A 20,560-nucleotide genomic window follows, 5' to 3' on the forward strand; every position below is an offset into this window, starting at 1 on the left:
AATATTCTTCTCCTTCTTTTCTGCAGATGGAACAACATGACTTGTCTTACTTAACTGGGGCCTGGACATTTAACTTGTTTTGGCCAATAAAATAAAAGTGGATATAACATCTGTCACAACTAAGAAGCAGCACTAAGTGGCCTGGAAGTTTCTGTTAGGCCTTTTACAGATCTGTCCTTGGCTATGAAAACTTCAGGTCGCCAACCAGCTACTCTATCAGCTTGAGTCTCAGGGCTGAGAAGACAAATGAGTCACACAGTTAGTCTACCCCAGCCTAGAGCAGAGCTCTAAGAGACCTGGAAATCATAAAATCTGACCATGAAATAAGCATTTGCTTGCTAGCCTCTGACATTTTGAGGTTATTTGTTGTTGCCATAGTTAACAGTAGTTCCTAGTGGAGAAACTACGTCCATATTCCAATATCATTAATTCATTTCTTAAACTTAACCTAGCTATAATGTATTAAGCACTATGTACTGTTGAAAAGATGCTAAGTAATACAGCCACAATCCTTGCCCTCAGAAAGGTTACTGTCCAGGTAATGAGGGAAACTACTCCCTCTTAATAGAGAAAATTAAAGTATAAACTATGCTGTGTATTAAGAAGAAACAAAGTGCTGGCATATGTCTAGCATCCTGCTAAACTTTAAGGTGTTAATGACTTGCTATGTCATTGGGGCATTCATTAATTATTATTCTCAACCACTAGTTGGTGCTTCTTTTATGTGAGTTTTGGAACTCATCAGGTTTTTCTTTGGCTCCTAGGAATCGCAACGGCAGCCCTGACGAGTGATGTCAGTTGTAGCCCTGACTTGGTTATTTTCCCACCCTTATCTTCTCTGCAATCTGATACCAATGACATATTTTGGTTCATTTATTTTGTTTTAAAGATTTTATTTATTTGAGAGGTAGAATTACAGACAGTGAGAGGGAAAGACAGAGAGAAAGGTCTTCCTTTCATTGGTTCACTCCCCAAATAACCACAATGACTGGAGCTGGGCCAGGCCAAAGCCAAGAGCCAGAAGCTTCTTCCCGATCTCCCACGTGGGTGAGGGAGCCCAAGGACTTGGGCCATCTTCTAATGCTTTCCCAGGCCATAACAGAGGGCTGGATTGGAATTGGAGCAGCCGGGATTAGAACCGGCACCCATTTGGGATGCTGGTGCTGCAGGTGGAGAATTAACCTACTGTGCCACAGCGCCAGTCCCCTCATCCACTTATGTTCCATGTATTTTGGGAAAACAGGTCAAATTTTTTACAATCTTAATTGAGAGTCTGAACTATACATTTCTTTACCTACACATTTTCACAGGCAATTAATATACATTTTAAATTACTGAGGTAGAAGCATATGTTGAGTTTCTGATTACAGCAAACTCAACTACTGAATTACAATGTTAAAATACTCTGCTTACAAGAGAGTACATTTCCATTACAAATAGGAATTCCCTCCCAAATACTATGTTTCTTTTGGTTGTTCAGCATGTTCCTAAAAAAACCATCAGATGAACAATTCTAAAAAACAATCACTTTTTTTTCATAAAAGCAAAAAATGAAATCAAATTTAATAATCTAAAGAGTATATGATGGGCTGGCGCTGCAGCTCAATAGGCTAATCCTCCGCCTGCGGCGCCGGCACCCAGGGTTCTAGTCCCGGTTGGGGCGCCAGATTCTGTTCCAGTTGTCCCTCTTCCAGGCCAGCTCTCTGCTGTGGCCCAGGAGTGCAGTGGAGGATGGCCCAAGTGCTTGGGCCCTGCACCCCCTGGGAGACCAGGAGAAGCACCTGGCTTCTGGCTTCGGATCAGGGCAGTGCGCCAGCCACAGCTCACTGGCCGTGGCAGCCATTGGAGGGTGAACCAATGGTAAAGGAAGTCCTTTCTCTCTGTCTCTCTCTCTCTCTCACTGTCCACTCTGCCTGTCCAAAAAAAAAAAAAAAAAGAATATATGATGAAAGATAAATGTTACTAATTATTTCATGTAAAATTTAATAATATTTAATGCATGAAAAGAATTCACCTGTCCAGACTAATTTTTCTTTGAATTTCTTTTGTTTTAAAACCTCTCTGTTGAGGTGTAACTTAAATACTTTACAATTTACATATTTTAAATATAAAATGCAATGGTATGTACCATACCCCAAAATTAATTTTAGAATAATTTTAGAATATTTTCAACTTCCTGAAAGGAACTTCAGTACCCATTAATGGTTACTTCTCAGTTTCAACACCAGCTGTAAGCAGTCACTAGCCTACATTCTGTCTCTGAACATTTGTCCATTGTGGACTTTTCATGTAAATGGAATTCTATAATATGTAGTCTTTTGTGATGGCTTTGTTCATTGAACATGTTGTCAAGTTTCTTCCATTTTACAGACTGTGATATTACATCTTTCCTTTTTACTGCCAATAATATCTTATGAATATACCAAATTTCTTTATCTATTCATCAGTTGGTAGACATTTAGTTCATTTCTACTTTTTGACTATTGTGAATATTGCTTTTATGAACATTCCTAGAAACATTTTTGTGTGAAAAATGCTTTCATTTTGGGCAAGTATATGCCTAGAAGTGGAATTCCCAGGTCACATAACAAGTGTATATTTAATTTTCTGAGAAATTGAAAAACTGTTTTCCAAAGTACAGGTTAAATATGAAAGGTATTAAAATCAATACAACTGTAAAGCAGATCTAAGGATACAAAAATGGAAACAGCTCCTAAAATAATATTAAGATTAAATACTTTAAAAGGAGTTGTCTTCATGCCATGTTTTCATGAGTTGTGAATAAGCTTTTTTCCAGCACTTTGAGAAGAAACTATTGATCTAAAACTTAGAAATTTAGCTCCTTACTTAAATCTATGATTTAATTGTTTATCAAATGAAAAAACCTGCAAATCATAAAGAAAGCTATCTTTGACTATTTATTGTACTTTATGGAATTATTGTTACTGCCTCAAGTATATACACACTGTATCTAAAGCACTCACATTATTTTCATAATTTTCTTTAAAAAATGTCTCTGAGTCTCAAGGTTTTGAAATCTATAAAAGTAAGGGTTGAAATAAGTGATTGCTATCACTCCATTTCTTATACCTAATTCTATATTACATCAGCCAGATTGAAGTTATTCTTGCCATACTTTTTATTTACTGTTGTCATTGCAAGTTAAAAAGTGGAAGAAGATACCATCCACTCTCACTTGGCATCTTCAACTGCAGTGTAATAATTTATTTCCAGTAATAAAGTGGTTGAGAAACAAATATAACCATGAAATATGCAGAATAATGAGTCCACTGCCAAAAGAAATGAGACCTTTCTAACCCTCATTTTGTTTCTCCAGTACCATCCCTGAACCTTCAAATAGAAGTTGAATCCCAACTGATTGTCTCCAGAGAGACTATCAAGGATGCATAGGAACTGACCTGTTCTCTTCTGGGATGTGAAGAGACATAAACTGCAGAGGATCCAAACACTGCACCAGCCAGCCTTGCCTCTCACTTATTCGAGAAACATCGACTTTTAAAAACTGGTTGGGCATCCTGCTCCACAGGACGTGTGACAGGAATTGCACATGGAGACGTGGGGGACATTGGGGTACAGGATTTTTGTGCTCACTCTTGAATAATCCCGCTGAGAGAGGCATCACATTCTAGGGTATGAGGAAGCAGAAACAGAATCAGTTATAACATCTCTTGAGGTTCATAGAGTAATGACTAGAATTCTGCAAGGAAGGGGACAGTGAAAGTTAGATAAACTATGAATCAAAAGCAACACAAGAAATTATAAAAATTGGATTGAAAAGCTCCTGAAAGAACAAATGGAAAAAAATACTAGGAGAAAACACTTTAAACTCCATGGTAGGTATATAGTTTTGAGGTGTTCCCATGTAAAATGCAAGTACAACTGGGCAAAACCATAAATCCTTCATATTTCTTTACAGGCTGGAAACCTGGTGAGACTTTACGGATTTCCACTGCTAAACCTGTTGAATAAGAAGTCATACCCACTGTCACCTACCACATCCTTAAATCACTTCTGGTGTAACAGACATAGTCCAACAGATCAGCCCAACTATCAATTAATAAAGTTAATTAGGCATTCAGTAACATAAATTATGTATAATCCACCCCAAAATGAATCCCCTGTCATCCTTTATTCCTTCTAGCTAATCTCAGAAAAAGCGAGCTTCCTACTTTTCCCAAAGTCTATTCATTCATTTATGATCTTGATATTATCCTCTTCTGGGACCAAATAAAAGCAAGTTTCACATATATCTGAATTAACTCCCATCTCTCCTTCTTCTCTTTATTGCATTCTCTATACCTCTTCATCTTCAAGGCTACACTGCTATTTTCTTCTATGAAGGAAAAATACAAGTCAGGCTTTTTTTTTTCTTTTGGTACAGAGTGTTATGTCAATGAACAATACAGACGCTCCCATTGGTCTTGTTGAAGACATAAAATAAACAAAATCAGTAAGCAAATTAAACAGGATATTAGAAGAGATATAAATTAAAAGGAAGAGGGAGAAACCAAATCAAACATTGGAATCAGAATGAAGCACAATAATTATAAATAGGGTGGTGGTCAGGAGGTGCATTGTTGAGAAGATGACATTCACGGAAAGAGTAAACAGGAAAGGACCATGTGGCTATGCAGGGAGAGAAATCTCCAAGCAGAGGAGAAAGCCAGGCAGAAAACCTCTGGATGGCATTTTTGTGGCACATTTGGGGAGGAATGGAGGCCAGTGTGGCTGGACCACAGTGAAGGAGGGACGAGCAGGAGGAGATGACATCAGAGATAACACAATGTCAGAATGTTGTAGGGACTGTGAACCATTAGATGAACTCTGATCTTCACTCTCAGAGGTTTTTTTTTTTTTTTTTTTTTTTTTTTTTAATTCTACTGGTTTCTGGGGAATGATTGAATGTTTCAAAGCAGTAACAATCATTAAGATTGTTGTATAATGAGCAAGTGTGCAAGGATGGAATAAGGAAAACCTACTCAGAGGCTATGGAGCCATCTGGATGAACACAACACAGCAGTGACAGAGTTCAGCAGTAGCAAGGAAAGTGGTCAGAGGCAGAGGATCCAATAGGGACAGGCCTGGCATAGAACATAAAGGAGGAAACTCAAGGAGGACTGAAGTTTCTGCCCTTAGCAATGGGATTTGCTATTTTCAGGTGTGGGGAAGATGTTGGAACAAGTAGCCTACGGAAGAGTAGTGATCATAAGCAGTCCAGTCTGGATGTAGTCAATGTGCAATATCCATTACACATCCAAGTGGAAATGCCAAATACACGTCTGAGTATGCCAGGCAGAGTCCTGAGAAACTTTCACTTTTTTGTCATTTTATTTTTTAAAAAAGTCATCTAAACATACTGCCTCCCTTCTCCGACTTTCAGTCTTGAATTCAGTGTAATATGTCTTCTCCTCTCATTTCACTGAAATTCTGCCATTCACAAAAGCTCTCCTCAATGAACAAAAGTCATGGATTCTTTCAGTTCAAGTTTTATGGGTCTTTCTGTGGCATCTGCTAGCTGAGACTGTTGGCCTGTTGTGAAAACTCCCTCCTCACTTGGCTTTGGTTAAGATGTGTCTTTCATCCTCCTCCTACCTGATAGTTTAGTCCTCAGCCTCTTTCACAGGTCTCTCTTCCTTAGCTGATACAACCAGATTTCTGCTTAGTCATCTTCCTGCTCTTTACATTTGTCCTCAGATATCTCATTCACTCTCAAAGATGAATTACACCTGATTTTTTGATAACTAAAATCTTAAATCTCTAACCAACCTTTTTTGAGCACAACTGTATAATATATGTGTCTTTTTGCTTGCATTGTGAGACTTCTGATTATTTTGTTTTGACTTTCTAACACAGATACTGTTGAGTCTCGTGTTACACAGGCAGAAACTGAGCTCTCATAGTATAAGGAACATGTATGTCCAAGGTCAACTGAGACAACCTGCAAAAACAGTCTAGTGGGTTCAGCCTGATGTGTTCCTGGCACCTCATTTTCTGAACCAAAAAAATCAAAATTCAATGTCATTTTCCGAATCTCAACAAACTCTTCTAATTGTTGCATTAGCATCCTTGAGTTGTCTACACTAACAACTTCTGAATTAATCTTTAACTCTTCATTATTGAAGAAAATATGCATGTAATCCATTGAAAATCTGATTAATTCTCCTATAAAAGACATTTGCAATCATCAATTCCCCTGCACTATGATTTTCAGTTCTCATCAAGCTCTCCCATGTAGACATTATCAAACTGCCCACAACTAACTGACATTGCCTGCTGTCACTCTTGTCTGCCTCTACCTTATTTTCAATATATTTTTTCCAAACAAGTTTCATTGTATTCAACCCCTCATCTCCAAACTCCAATGATTTGTCCATGTCTATATAACAGGTGTCAACTTACTATATAGCATACAAGGCCTTTCCACTTGGACTTGGTCTATCTTTTATCTGTACTAATCTCCAGCCACATCCTGGAGGGCATCCTGTGTTACAGTCAGATTACCAACCTTCAGGACTTTTCAGTTTGATATATTTTTGTTTCCTCTGGTCTTCTACCAAGAATGCCCTCTTCTACTAAATATACCCTAATCAACCTAAATGTCATCTCTTCTTTCAGCTTTAAGTGATACACCTGTCCACTCTAGTTGTTCGTTCATCTACGTTCCCAGTGCCGCTATTTAGATGGCATGGTTTCAGATGTTTAAGTCTTCTCAGTAGTTCTTCGGATTCATTGATTACTGCATGACAAGTAATTTTTTTGTTCTATGTAGGTCTACTTCTATTGAATAATATGTTTATGCTCTAATTATGTTTCCCTAATGACCTGAAGGGATTTTTTCCTTTCAAATATGGCTATATTTCTTGCAAAGAATGATTTATTTGATCCATTACAGTACTAATAAAATATGAATGACTTTTTAAAAACTACATTATGTCCCCACAGAAAATAATACTAATACACTACCAGTAATGAATCTTTCTTACCTTTATTCTTCCCAATTCAAACTGGAAAACATTGGGACTTGTAGCTTGCGCAAAAACTGCAGGAAATAATTTTGTACTTGGCTCCACCTTAAATAAACACATTAATTTGTAATATTGATAAACAAAGCCAAGACAAACACTTTTTTGTGGAAACAACTAGGAACATTTTGCAAAAGGAAGCCAGAGACTCTTCTCTCTCTAGTACAGTCACTCTTTTAACAATTACTAAGGGAACTTAATTACAGTGTGAACATATTTGGAGGAAGGTAAGGTTTGTTTACTCTAAAGGGCTTATGGCAATGTCATTATTCAATGGAAATAAACATACCCATTTACTCATTTCTATTTCCATTTTATATGCATTTATGATTTACTTCTGATCTTACAAAAGGTGTTTCCCTTTAATGGGAAAAAACGATTTTGCTCCCTGAATGCATGAGGCCATCACCAACCGTGTACGCACCTGATAATATGTGCTCAGTTCCTTGCCATTGGCAATGAATGTGAGCAACCCACTGGCAGCATCCACCACACAGCCAATCTCCAATCCATTGTTATTGCGTCCTTGCCCAGGGCTCATGCTCTCACCGGCACACACCATATAGCAGTTGCTGCGTTTGATGCTGAATAGCAAAAGAACATTTTTATCTTTGTACAACCACAGGTATAGGCATTTCTATCTTGCAAACTAAACCTAAAGTATGCTGCGCAAGCAACAAGCTCATGCTGTAATGGGAGAGGTGCACAATGGGCCCGATTCTGTGATTCTGAGCAGAACTCCTTGGACTGCAGTGGTCATTTTGAATCAGGACTGACACATCTCTAAATTTCACACCTAATGGAGACGGGTCAACATGTTTGAACCAAGTAAGAACTGACCTGCACCTTCTCTCCAAAAACTCAAACCAAACTGTACCTTTTTCTGAGGTTCAAAAAAGTTTAACTACTTATTACTCATCCAAATTTGTAATTTTTATCCTATGGGGTTTTTTTTTAACACATGTACATTCATTTCTAAACACTACCAAAGTTCTTAGGCAAATTCCATATGAAATGTCAGTGATTCAATGTATTCATAATTTAGCTAAAATTCCTATGGACAATTCTGGTTATATTTGATGGGAGGATGTGCACAAAATCAGTGATATTAACAACAAACCCCCCATGATTCTCACCTTTACCAAAACCTTTACTAAAGATGGTAACAAAGTTAAGTCATCTGAGCTCCATCTCCATTCCCTTTTTCTGCCATTACATAGTGCATGTATTAACAAGACCAACAAAAAAAGGCCAAAGGCAGCAAAGCATGAGGGAAAGGAAAAATAAAAAGACTGGGATAAAATCACTTTCTGAATAATCAAATGTAGTCAACATTTCTTTACATTATGTACATAAGATTCAACAATCCTTCCCTGTCTCTATTTCCTACACCAAAATCACCTGTTTTCCAATCCCTATCTTGAATCAGTTTCTTATTTTTTTGCCATCTCTGGAAATCAAAATGTGCCCCCTAAGAACATTCTTAGAGACATGTGGTATGGGGCTGTGTTCTCTATTCAAGATTGTTGCTAGGCATCTGTCTCAATGTTAAGCCCATTACATTGTGTGTGTTACAATCTGAGGGCAGGGGAGTGAGTTTCCCAGTCACCAACCATGATGGTGCAGGTATAGAAGAAAAGCAACACTATGGAAGACTTTTGGTGAGACCTGTCACAGCAGATCAGAGAGGATGCATGGGCACAAAAGGGAGAAGCAAATGGTCAGATCTTCTCTTGGCTTATTCTGCAAGGAAGATAGCCTTCTTCACTTTTTTGAATGTTTGGTTTGAGTTTGGTTCATTTTACAAATGGAAAAAGGATGGCACAGAAAGTATAACTGACTTACCCAAAGCCACACAGCGAGTCAATGGCAAAGCTGAGGAAAGAACCCACTGCACCTCAGTCTGAGTTCACATGTGTTCACCTGGTCTAAACTGCCAACCCACATTGTCTTCACTCATAAGACACGGAGTTTATTTAAGAAGACACAGATGCTAACAGAAAATATAATGCTAGGAATGAGTCTTTCCCCCATCACACAGCCAGTTCCCAAGATACATATCAAACTACGTGGTAAATGCCTCATTTTTACCCAACTCTAATTCTTAAAACAAAGGTAACTCGAGTTGTGAGTCATGTTGCCTGAAGGAATATATTACTACCCCAAAAGGATGCACTGTTCTTATTGCATAGTGTCTTTTTCTTTTAATATATTTAGATATTTTACTGTTAGATATGAACAATAAACATATAATTGACATTAATGACTTGATTATTTTGCTCCTATAAACAGAGACACTAGGCACAAAAAACATGGAAAAATATCTAGGTTTACCATTTTTTTTTCAGGTGTCATTCATGTAAAAAGTGAAGAAAACCAACCTCTCATGTACTTTTCCTTTTTCATCTCCTAGAGTAACTGTTACTGTACGAACTCTATCCAAGTCGAAGCCTGTATCATACTGATGGAAATCTGATGTAATCCAGCCCACCCAGACATTAGCAGGTTCTTGTCCAGGAAATATCCTCACTGAGTAATAGTACTGTCAAATAGAGCACAACCAAGTGTTGGCAACATAAAACAAAACAAAGCAAAACTTCAATTTGCAATGTTAACTGTTATCACAGTTTCTGAATGATTTTAGAAAATAACTATTTTGTAAAATCAATTTGCTGAAATAAAATCACTGATCTAGCTGAATTCACTGACACTGCAAAACAAGAAAAATCATGTATCAGAGATTTTGAATTAAATAAGATAATGGAAGACAGAAGACTCTAAATAAACATGCTAAATGATTTGAGGCTTTTTATACTTCAGAGCACATGCACATACATACATTCATATATATGTGTACATATAGACACCATATACATATAATAAAATCATCAACCCACTAAGCAGGCAAACTTCAAATTCTTCAAGTGTGTGCAACTACATTGATCTGTGCCAGTTTTTATACCTGCCATCTGCCTCTCTTCATATGCTTGTCTTTCTTATCTCTGACTATAATATTTTGACAACTTAAAATGACTTTCAAATAGTTCTAATCTAAATGTGAACATCAAACTCAAATACAGAAGCTCTCTACAATGAATGTAACTATATATTTTTTCCATGTGACATCTCAGGAAAAGTAGTTTTGAAAATAGTAGAGGACCAAATCTGACCCCTCATAAAGTATAATAGATGATCTTCTTTTTAGACAATTCATTATCATTAAGGAAATTATATGCATTCAAAAAAGTCAAATTAAATACAACGAAAATACATGTCAAGAAACATGGCAGCAAAATCAAGAAATTAAGATTATGGATGTCATTAAGTATATTTTTGCTATTTTGCAACATATACATCTTAACAGACATATATTTTTCTTCCAAGAGTTCAATTCAAAAATATATCTAAACATATAAGTGAATAATTAGCTTTAAAATACTATTGCTAAATACAATGAATCAAAGTATACTAAAGCACAGTTATTGACAAGTATAAATAAACGACAAAAGCTGCAACCTCATACCGTAGACGTTTGCATCAAGAAATCATAGTCATCCCGGTCATCAGCCAGGACATCTTCTGTGAGTCTTGCAGAATGGCTTGTGCTGTAATCTGGCTTTGTCCTTCTAAGCAAAAATCTGAAATATATTAGAGAACTAGGAATAAGTATCATTAAAAGGTTCTGGCTACTTCAAATGTGAGCATATAATCAATGAAGTGGTCTTCAACTGGGTGATTTTACTCCTCAGGTTGAATCTGGAAATATCTGGAGATATTTTTAATTGTCACAAGTAGAGGGATGCACTGCTGTTGGCTTCTAATGGGTGGGGCTCCAAGGATGTGACTAAACAGCCTTCTATACCCAATAAAGTTCCAACAAAAAAGAATTATCTGACCCAAAGTATTGACACTGCTGAGGGAGAGAAACCCTGACACAGTTTAAGAAAGGAAGCTGAATCAATCTGCATTCTTCATCACACAAAATATTATTTTATAGAGAACACTCCTTAAGTTTCAATGCAGAATATACTTGTACACATTTTAAAGAGTAACTGTGCATATATTATATCTGTACTGACAAATCAGATAACCAATGGATTGCTTTATTTTTCCTTTTAGAATCCTTTGCACAAATAAAAAAAGGAGGAACAAATCAACCATTACCCTGTACTATAACCCTCCTTACACAAAAACTACATATTTAAAACATGCTATATCTATGAATAACCTTTGCTTCAGACGAGAAGGCTTTTCCTGAGCATAATCTTTGTGGTTATTAAATTCTGCTTTTGTAGTTTCTTTATCTTTGTCAACACGATCAGGTACCAGATGACCATGAGCTGTCTTCATTAGAACCTCAAAGTCAGAATCTGCATCGTAATCCTCCAGATCATTCTTGGGCCCAAAGAGGCCAGCACCAGGCAGCCCTCCAGGCACCGTCTTGGAGAAGACCTCTGCACACTCAATGGGCATGCTCAGACGATAAAACATGATATCGGTGTTGCTGTTCTGAGAACCAAAAGACTTCTGAGTGACCTTCAAACATGGAGAACTGTCTATGGTGCCGTCTATTCTAGTCACCTAGTAAATAAAGAAACAGAAATTTTCTTTATTCTCATTACCTTTACCAATTCCTGATTCTAAAGATGACCAATGCTGGTCACGGTTTTACAACCCCTCAAACAGGTTACACATGACATCACTTTGTAAAGGTGACTAAACATGAGAGCATCAGTGTCTTGGCTATACCCATATTGTCATTCCTCCATCTGCATGGGTCCCACTCCCTTAGATTCAACCAATTGTGATCAAAGGATATTTGGGGGAAGGGGAAATGGCATCTGTAATGACCATGTACAGGGTTTTTTTTTTCCTTGTCATGACTTCCTAAACAATATAGTAAAGTATCTGTTTATATACTATTAAGCATTGCAAATAATTTAGAAATGATATAAAGAATATGGGAGGATTTACATTCATTTTACATGAAAACATAAATGCAAATACTATACAATTTTATAAAGGGATTTTTGGATAGGGGAGGGGTGGTACTGGAATCAGTGCCCTTAGGATACTAAAATCATATATTTATGGAGTTCTTCTAGCTTTAAAGGTGGTTTGGGAAATTCATGTTATAACTGTACAAATTCAGATTCAGTCTGACAAAGCCTATGAATAAAAAGATTCTGCACCAGTCTAACACTACAGGTAAAGTTCCTAATTTGAGAGGCAAAACCTTTGCTTGGAATTTACTACTATCACTTCAGGGTTACCATTTTAAATAAATTACAGTAATTCTCCAACATGGTACTCTCATGTATAAAGATTTGCTACTCCTGATTTTTAAAATGATCTGTTTTAAAGCAAAAGCCAACCTCTATATGTTCATGGTTTGATGGAACTTGGAGAAATTGAGGAAGCCTCTTGCTTAACCACATAGTGATGTCCCGATTTGTATTCACAGCAAATGGCTCATAGCCCTCTTGTAAGCCACAGATGGTGAAATATTTCAAAGTGCTGACATCTTTCCCGAAGTTCATCCTGCCCACTTGAGCCACGCCAAGGCTACACACAGGTATGAATCCTGGGAAGAAAAATCAAAATCAAAGGCTTCAGTATCATTAATAGGAAATCATGTTGTGACAGAACTGTCAAACATACTGCTCCAGGACTGTATGTGAGAGTCATCACCTTACCATGAAAATAACAGTGCAATAAAATGAACCCTAACTGGGCCAGCAGAGTAGTGTAGCAGGTAAAGCTGCCAAATGCAGTACCGGCAACCAATATGGGTACTGGTGGCTTCACTTCCATTTCAGCTCCCTGCTAATGTGTCTAGGAAAGCAGCAGATGACGACTCAAGTTCTTGGGCCCCTGAACCCATGTGGGAGACCCTGAAGAAGCTCCTGGCTCCTGGCTTCTGTCTGGCGTGGCAGTATGTAGCTACTTGGAGGTGAACCAGCTGATGAAAGACCTCTGTGTGTGTGTGTGTGTGTGTTTCTCACTCTTTAAAAATAAATAAATGAGTAAAATGAACCCTATGTTAAATGTAAAGGCAAGAAGACCAGTATTTGATCATGGCATCAGGATTGACTAGCTGTAGGCTCTGTAGAATTCCCTTTTCTTATCTTGGACTTCTGTAAAATGAGATAACTGCTAAGGGTCCCCTGGCCACTACAGGAATCCTGGAGTAACCAGTCCTAGAAGGGGACCTCTACTTGACAGCCTCCTTCATCAGGGATGCACGCCGCTCTCTCAGAAAGGGGAAGAGAAGAGGTAAGCACTGAGGACTGCATTTCCTCTTGCCCCACGGTGTTCCTCCTGCCTTGCTCTTCCATGTAGCTAAAGCACTTGGAACACAAGTACTAGACGAAGGGTGAGCTACAGATTTCTGCATACATAACTCAAGGAAAGAGGACTAGGGGCAAACACTGAAAACGGTGCCACCCATTGAATCTGCCTTTGATCCTTGAAGAGGATTTTGCCTCCTTTTTATTCTGGAATAAACCAGATTTAAGTATGGGAAAATATAGAAGTACACATGATATATGTTATAGATAAATGTATCTGTATATGCACATACATGTGATAGTAGTGAGCAGCAGGACAAAAACCAATTAAATTTCTCAGTAACTAATCTGATGGGTGGTAGAATTAGAAAATATTTTACTCTTTAATTAAAAGGGAAAACAATATGAGGGGTCTATAAAAGTTCATGAAAATGCATATTATGAAAAAACTATGCATGCATTTCAAAAATGTTTGTAGGAAAATAAACTTAGTTTAACCTCATTTCCTACAAGATTTTTTTAAGTGCTACCATATTAACTCTACAAATTGTTTCTTGGAGTTCTTTGGAACCAAATGTGAAGGTGACGAGGTATATTTTTTGACAAGGAAATGAACTGATATGATTAGGCTATTTACGTCATCTGTATTTCCTTCTCTAATGTTTGACTCAAATGTGTAAGTAGACACTCCAACAAAGTAATTATTGGAACACAGACTACAAGTTAGAATTACAGGATCTAATTTGCATATTTTAAAAAAAAGTGGTGAATCTTAAGAATAAACAACTTTCACAAGCATTGCAGTGACTTCTTATCATCTTTCCTTGTTGAAATAAGTGGGAGTGAAATCAATACATGGCCCTAACATATCACAAGATGAAAAACATTATATCCAAAATTCACAATGATTCCACCCAGTTTGTATTCATCAATATCAATTCAGACAACTGGTTATAAAACAATGCAGCCAGCCAGGAGGGAAAAAAAAAAATCTATCCAGCTGTGTTCAGAGAAGTGTGAATGATGAGTTTCTAGTTAAAATTAAGAAAACTGCAGCTGCGTTTGAGGCTGTGACAACCCCTAAAGCAGCAGTCAAGGAAAGTTGTTTTAAATAAGTGTTCCCTATGCAATTAAATAAAAAGACTGGATAAATACAAAAGATCTGGGATAGCTTGAACTATACTAACACAAACTGGCAAATCTAGAATCCATTTGAGGTAACATAGGGGATATCAAGACAGAAACATCTCTTCAGGTAGCAAACATCTATTTCTTCTAATCATTTTATTTATAGGAGTTCCCAGCCCACAGGTGACATTATTGAACAACTATATCTGTACAATATACCTTTGAGTATTTTTTATCTTAATCTGAACTTTTCTGTAAGTGACTAGTGATAGGCACAAAGATTTATGATAACTATTTACTACAGTTATGTTTAAAATTCCAGAATATTATTTTGATAATAAAGATACTTATTTTTGTATGAAGTGGGATATTATTTAGCCTTTGAAAATAAGTTTCCAAAAGTTCATTAATATATATGAAAGTTTTCAGAGTAAATATTAGTTGGTGGAACAAAGATGAAATAAACTGTATTTTTTATTAAAAAAAATTTCAGAGTGATAGGATTTTTTTTTACTTTTCTTTTTTTTAAAGCTTTTATTTAATGAATATAAATTTCCAAAGTACAGCTTATGGATTAAAATGGCTCCCCCCCCCATAACTTCCCTCCCACCCGCAACCCTCCCCTCTCCCGCTCCCTTTCCCCTTCTATTCACATCAAGATTCATTTTCAATTCTCTTTATATACAGAAGATCAGTTTAGTATATATTAAGTAAAGATTTCAACAGTTTGCCCTCACGTAGCAACACAAAATGAAAAATACTTTATGAGTACTAGTTATAGTATTAAATCACAATGTACAGCACATTAAGGACAGAGATCCTACATGATATTTTCTTAAAAATTGATTAATTTTCTATGCAATTTCCAATTTAACACCAAGTTTTTTTTTTCATTTTCAATTATCTTTATATACAGAAGATCTACTCAGTATATACTAAGTAAAGATTTCATCAGTTTGCAACCACACAGAAACACAAAGTGTAAAAATACTGTTTCAGTACCAGTTATAGCATCACTTCACATTGGACAACACATTAAGGACAGATACCACATGAGACGTAAGTACACAGTGACTCCTGATGTTGATTTAACAACTTGACACTCTTGTTTATGGTGTCAGTAATCTCCCTAGGCTCTAGTCATGAGTTGCCGAGGCTATGGAAGCCTTTAGGGTTCGCCAACTTCGATCTGATTCTGACAGGGTCATAGTCAAAGTGGAAGTTCTCTCCTCCCTTCAGAGAAAGGTACCTCCTTCTTTGATGGCCCCATTCTTTCCACTGGGATCTCACTCACAGAGATCTTTCATTTAGGTCTTCTTTTTTTTATTTTTTTTTTTCCAGAGTGTCTTGGCTTTCCATGCCTAAAATACTCTCATGGGCTCTTCAGCCAGATCCAAATGCCTTGAGGGCTGATTCTGAGGCCTGAGTGCTATTTAGGACATCTGCCATTCTATGAGTCTGCTGTGTATCCCACTTCCCATGTTGGATCGTTCTCTCCCTTTTTTATTCTATCAGTATTAGCAGACACTAGTCTTGTTTGTGTGATCCCTTTGACTCTTAGACCTATCAGAGTGATCAACTGTGAACTGAAATTGATCACTTGGACTAGTGAGATGGCATTGGTACATGCCACCTTGATGGGATTGTATTGGAATCCCCTGGCACGTTTCTAACTCCAAAATCTGGGGCAAGTCCGATTGAGATTGTCCCAAATTGTACATCTCCTCCCTCTCTTTTTCCCACTCTTATATTTAACAGGGATCACTTTTCAGTTAAAATGTAAACACCTAAGAATAATTGTGTGTTAATTACAGAGTTCAACCACTAGTACTAGAACAAAAAAAAAATACTAAAATGGATAAAGTATTACATTGTACAACAACAGTCAACACAAGAGCTGATCAAGTCACTGTTTCTCATAGTGTCCATTTCACTTCCACAGGTTTCCCCTTTGGTGCTCAGTTAGTTGTCACCGATCAGGGAAAACAAATGATATTTGTCTCTTTGGGACTGGCCTAATTCACTCAACATGATGTTTTCCAGATTCCTCCATCTTGTTGCAAATGACTGGATTTCATTGTTTTTGACTGCTGTATAGTATTCTATGGAGTACATGTCCCATAATTTCTTTATCCAGTCTACTGTTGATGGGCATTTGGGTTGGTTCCAGGTCTTAGCTATTGTGAATTGAGCTGCAATAAACATTAATGTGCAGATGGCTTTTTTGTTTGTCAATTCAATTTCCTTTGGGTAAATTCCAAGGAGTGGGATGGCTGGGTTGAATGGTAAGGTTATATTCAGGTTTCTGAGAAATCTCCAGACTGACTTCAATAGTGGCTTAACCAGTTTGCATTCCCACCAACAGTGGGTTAGTGTCCCTTTCTCCCCACATCCTCACCAGCATCTGTTGTTGGTAGATTTCTGAATATGAGCCATTCTAAATGGATTGAGGTGAAACCTCATTGTGGTTTTGATTTGCATTCCCTGACAGCTAGTGATTCTGAACATATTTTCATGAGTCTGTTGGCCATTTGGATTTCCTCTTTTGAAAAATGTCTATTTAGGTCCTTGGCCCATCTCTTAAGTAGGTTGTTTGTTTTGATGTTGTGGGGGTTTTTTTTTGTTTTTGTTTTTGTTTTTTTTTTTGTTTTGTTTTTTTTGACAGGCAGAGTGGATAGTGAGAGAGAGAGACAGAGAGAAAGGTCTTCTTTTTTGCCATTGGTTCACCCTCCAATGGCCGCTGCGGCCAGCACATCTCGCTGATCCGAAGCCAGGAGCCAGGAGCTTCTCCTGGTCTCCCATGGGGTGCAGGGCCCAAGGACTTGGGCCATCCTCCACTGCCTTCCCGGGCCATAGCAGGGAGCTGGCCCGGAAGAGGGGCAACCGGAATAGAATCCGGCGCCCCAACCAGGACTAGAACCCGGTGTGCTGGCGCTGCAAGGTAGAGGATTAGCCTGTTAAGCCACGGCGCCAGCCGTGGAGTTTCTTGATTTCTTTGTAGATTCTGGCTATCAACCCTGTATCTGTTGCATAGTTTACAAATATTTTTTCCCATTCTGTCGGCTTCCTATTCACTTTCCTGACTGTTTCTTTTGAAGTACAGAAACTTCTCAATTTGATGCAATCCCAATAGTTAATTTTGGCTTTTACTGCCTGTGCTTCTGGGGTACTTTTCAAGAAGTCTTTGCCAGTACCTATATCTTGCAGGGTTTCTCCAATGCTCTCTAATAATTTGATAGTGTCGGGTCATAGATTTAAGTCTTTAATCCATGTTGAGTGAATTTTTGTGTAAGGTGAAAGGTCGGGATCTTGCTTCATGATTCTGCACGTGGAAATCCAGTTTTCCCAGCACCATAGAGTGGTAGGATTTTTAACACTGTTGTTTGTTTTTCTGTTTCTCAATCCAACACATTTTCTTCCATGAATATGTGTTTTATTATTAAAAAAAATAGCAGCTTCCATTTAAAAATAGGATATACATGTTCCTCAAAAAGAAATGTATACAACTGATATGGTTATAAATAAGTGCAAACATCATGTTCTTCAAGTCCTAACACTGAAACTTGGTTTTCATTGAGCTCAGGATCAGAAATCCTAGTAATCAAATTTAACTAGAACTACATTTATATCAAATAATTTATTAATAAGCATTAAGAAATTTTAACCATTTGTTTCTTTATTGTATAAATATTTATGGAGCAGCTGCCATGTGCCAGACCCTGCCAAAAGCATTCACAGTCTACGAAAGGGAAGACAGATGAGTAAAGAAATGATACCAAAAGAAACTGTTACCCATCTAATCTGATGGGGTGCAGGAACAGCAAGAGGCAGGGAGGTTTTGCTGTAGAGTTTCCATCTCAGAAAATGGCAGACAAGCAGTACTAAAGAAGTGATTAAAAAAAACAGAGTTCAGCCAGCGCCGAGGCTCAATGGGCTAATCCTCCACCTGCGGCGCCAGCACACCAGGTTCTAGTCCCGGTCAGGGCGCCGGATTCTATCCTGGTTGCCCCTCTTCCAGGCCAGCTCTCTGCTATGGCTCAGGAGTGCAGTGGAGGATGGCCCAAGTGCTTGGGCCCTGCACCCACATTGGAGACCAGGAGAAGCACCTGGCTCCTGCCATCAGATCAGCATGGTGCACCGGTCGCAGCGGCCATTGGAGGGTGAACCAATGGCAAAGGAAGACCTTTCTCTCTGTCTCTCTCTCTTTCACTGTCCACTCTGCCTGTCAAAAAAATAATAATGATAATAAAATTAAAAAAAAAAAAAAACAACAGAGTCCAACAGCCCCAGATTCTAGCCTTAGCTCTACCATACTAGCTTTTTGGCCTTCAGAAAGTTATCTGAATTCTCTAAACTTTAACCCTTTTTTCAGTAACAGCCATCCATAGGGTCATGGTTCTAAAGTGAAATCGTGCATGCATATGTCTAGAATGGCTGCTCATTAAACTAATTTTAAGTTGAAAAAAAAAAAAAAGAAGAAACTAATCTCTCCTTAACCAGAGAATGGTTAGCTACATCACATACAGAAGATTACATACAAGCAACCATTAAAAATAATCTTTAGGGTTACCAAAATAAAATGGTAGAGAGAACTACCATGACAAAATAAAAACAACTGACTATTCCAGGTGAAAGGTATAACAGTGATACTGTACTATTCCTGCACTTTTCTGAAAGACTGGCATTTCCAAAATAAGACATTTGGAAGATTTAGAAATGTTTAAAGGTTGGGGCCAGTGTTGTGGTATAGCAGGTTATGCCACCACCTGCAACACCAGCATCCCATATGGGCACCAATTCATGTCACGGTTGCTTTACTTCTGATTCAGCTCCTTGCTAATGAATCTAGGAAAGCAGCAGGTGATAGCCTAAGTACTTGGGCCCCTGCACCCACATAAGGGACCCAGATGAAGCTCTTGGCTTCTGGCTTTGGCCTGGCCCAGCCCTTGCCATTGTGGCCATCTGGGGAGTAAACCAGCAGATCTCACTCTCTGTGTCCCTCCTCCCTCTGTAACGACCTTTTAAACAAATAAAAAAATCTTAAAATAAATAAAATAAAATGTTGTTATACCTTTAGACAATTCTACAACATTAAATTAAAAAGATTAGGGAAAATTATTTTTATAATATCTTGCTTCAAGTGGTAGGGAAATATATTAAAAATTCTTCTGAGTGGCAGGAATATATGTATATTTTCATTATACTCTTTTTTAAGGTATTTAATATTACTTTTATAATAAACAAATACATTTCTTCATTAGCTTACATCAATTATAGCAGTAGATAATATCTTTATTTTTTTGGTCCCTATTAAATGGATATGGAAGGAAATTTTTTAATTAAATAATTTTAATTTTTTTGAAGACATAGACACAGATAGAGCTCATCCAGTAGTTCACTCCCAAATGCCAAGGAGCCAGTAACTCAATCTGGGCCTCCTATGTGTGTGTCAGGGACCCAACTACTGGATCAACATCTGAAGCCTCCCAGGGTGAGCATTAGCAGGAAGCTGTAGCTGAAAGCAGAGCAAGGACCTGAACTCAGACACTCTGATAGGGAATGCCCCAAACTCTACCACAAAATATGCAAATGCACTGATAAGTAGAAGATTTTTATTCTGATTTAAATCAAGTATAACTTGACAGTAAAATTGAATCATATTCTTATTTTTGAAATCAGTTTTATTAACTGCTAAAATAATGAATCAATATTTCTAAAAATTACTTTTTAAAATTAGCTTATATGCAGTAGAAATAATCAGAAAGCAACAGAGTCAAAGGAAATCAAAGAGAAAAACCACAGGTACTGCTCAGCCACCATATGGAAAAAGGGCCAAGCCTCAGTCACCTCCATTTGCGCAGTATTTGGCACAGTGTCCTGAATGAAGATGCCAACAATAAAGTCAATACCCAATTTATATGACTCCATATTAGTATATAACATTTCATAAGTTTTTATCTCTTTTTAAGATTCATTCATTCTGCTATAACTAGTACTCCAACAGTATTTTTTCATTTTGTGTTGCTATATGGGGGCAAACTGTTGAAATCTTTACTTAATATATACTAAACTGATCTGTATATAAAGAGAATTGAAAAT

General features: G+C 37.5%; 1 protein-coding gene across 1 annotated transcript in view; it reads right to left on the bottom strand.

Annotated features, from left to right (window-relative positions):
* Nucleotides 1-20,560, bottom strand: part of RYR2 (ryanodine receptor 2) — a 776,922-nt gene that overhangs the window by 222,807 nt on the left and 533,555 nt on the right. The window contains exons 30-36 of the mRNA XM_062210679.1: nucleotides 12,419-12,627; nucleotides 11,272-11,624; nucleotides 10,567-10,681; nucleotides 9,425-9,585; nucleotides 7,468-7,627; nucleotides 7,005-7,091; nucleotides 3,420-3,646 (exon numbers count right to left, since the gene is read on the bottom strand). Of these exons, the coding sequence (XP_062066663.1) occupies nucleotides 3,420-3,646; nucleotides 7,005-7,091; nucleotides 7,468-7,627; nucleotides 9,425-9,585; nucleotides 10,567-10,681; nucleotides 11,272-11,624; nucleotides 12,419-12,627 (1,312 nt within the window). The remainder of the gene's footprint in view (nucleotides 1-3,419; nucleotides 3,647-7,004; nucleotides 7,092-7,467; nucleotides 7,628-9,424; nucleotides 9,586-10,566; nucleotides 10,682-11,271; nucleotides 11,625-12,418; nucleotides 12,628-20,560) is intronic.

This window comes from Lepus europaeus, chromosome 14 (genome assembly GCF_033115175.1).
Source record: "Lepus europaeus isolate LE1 chromosome 14, mLepTim1.pri, whole genome shotgun sequence".
NCBI lineage: Eukaryota > Metazoa > Chordata > Mammalia > Lagomorpha > Leporidae > Lepus > Lepus europaeus.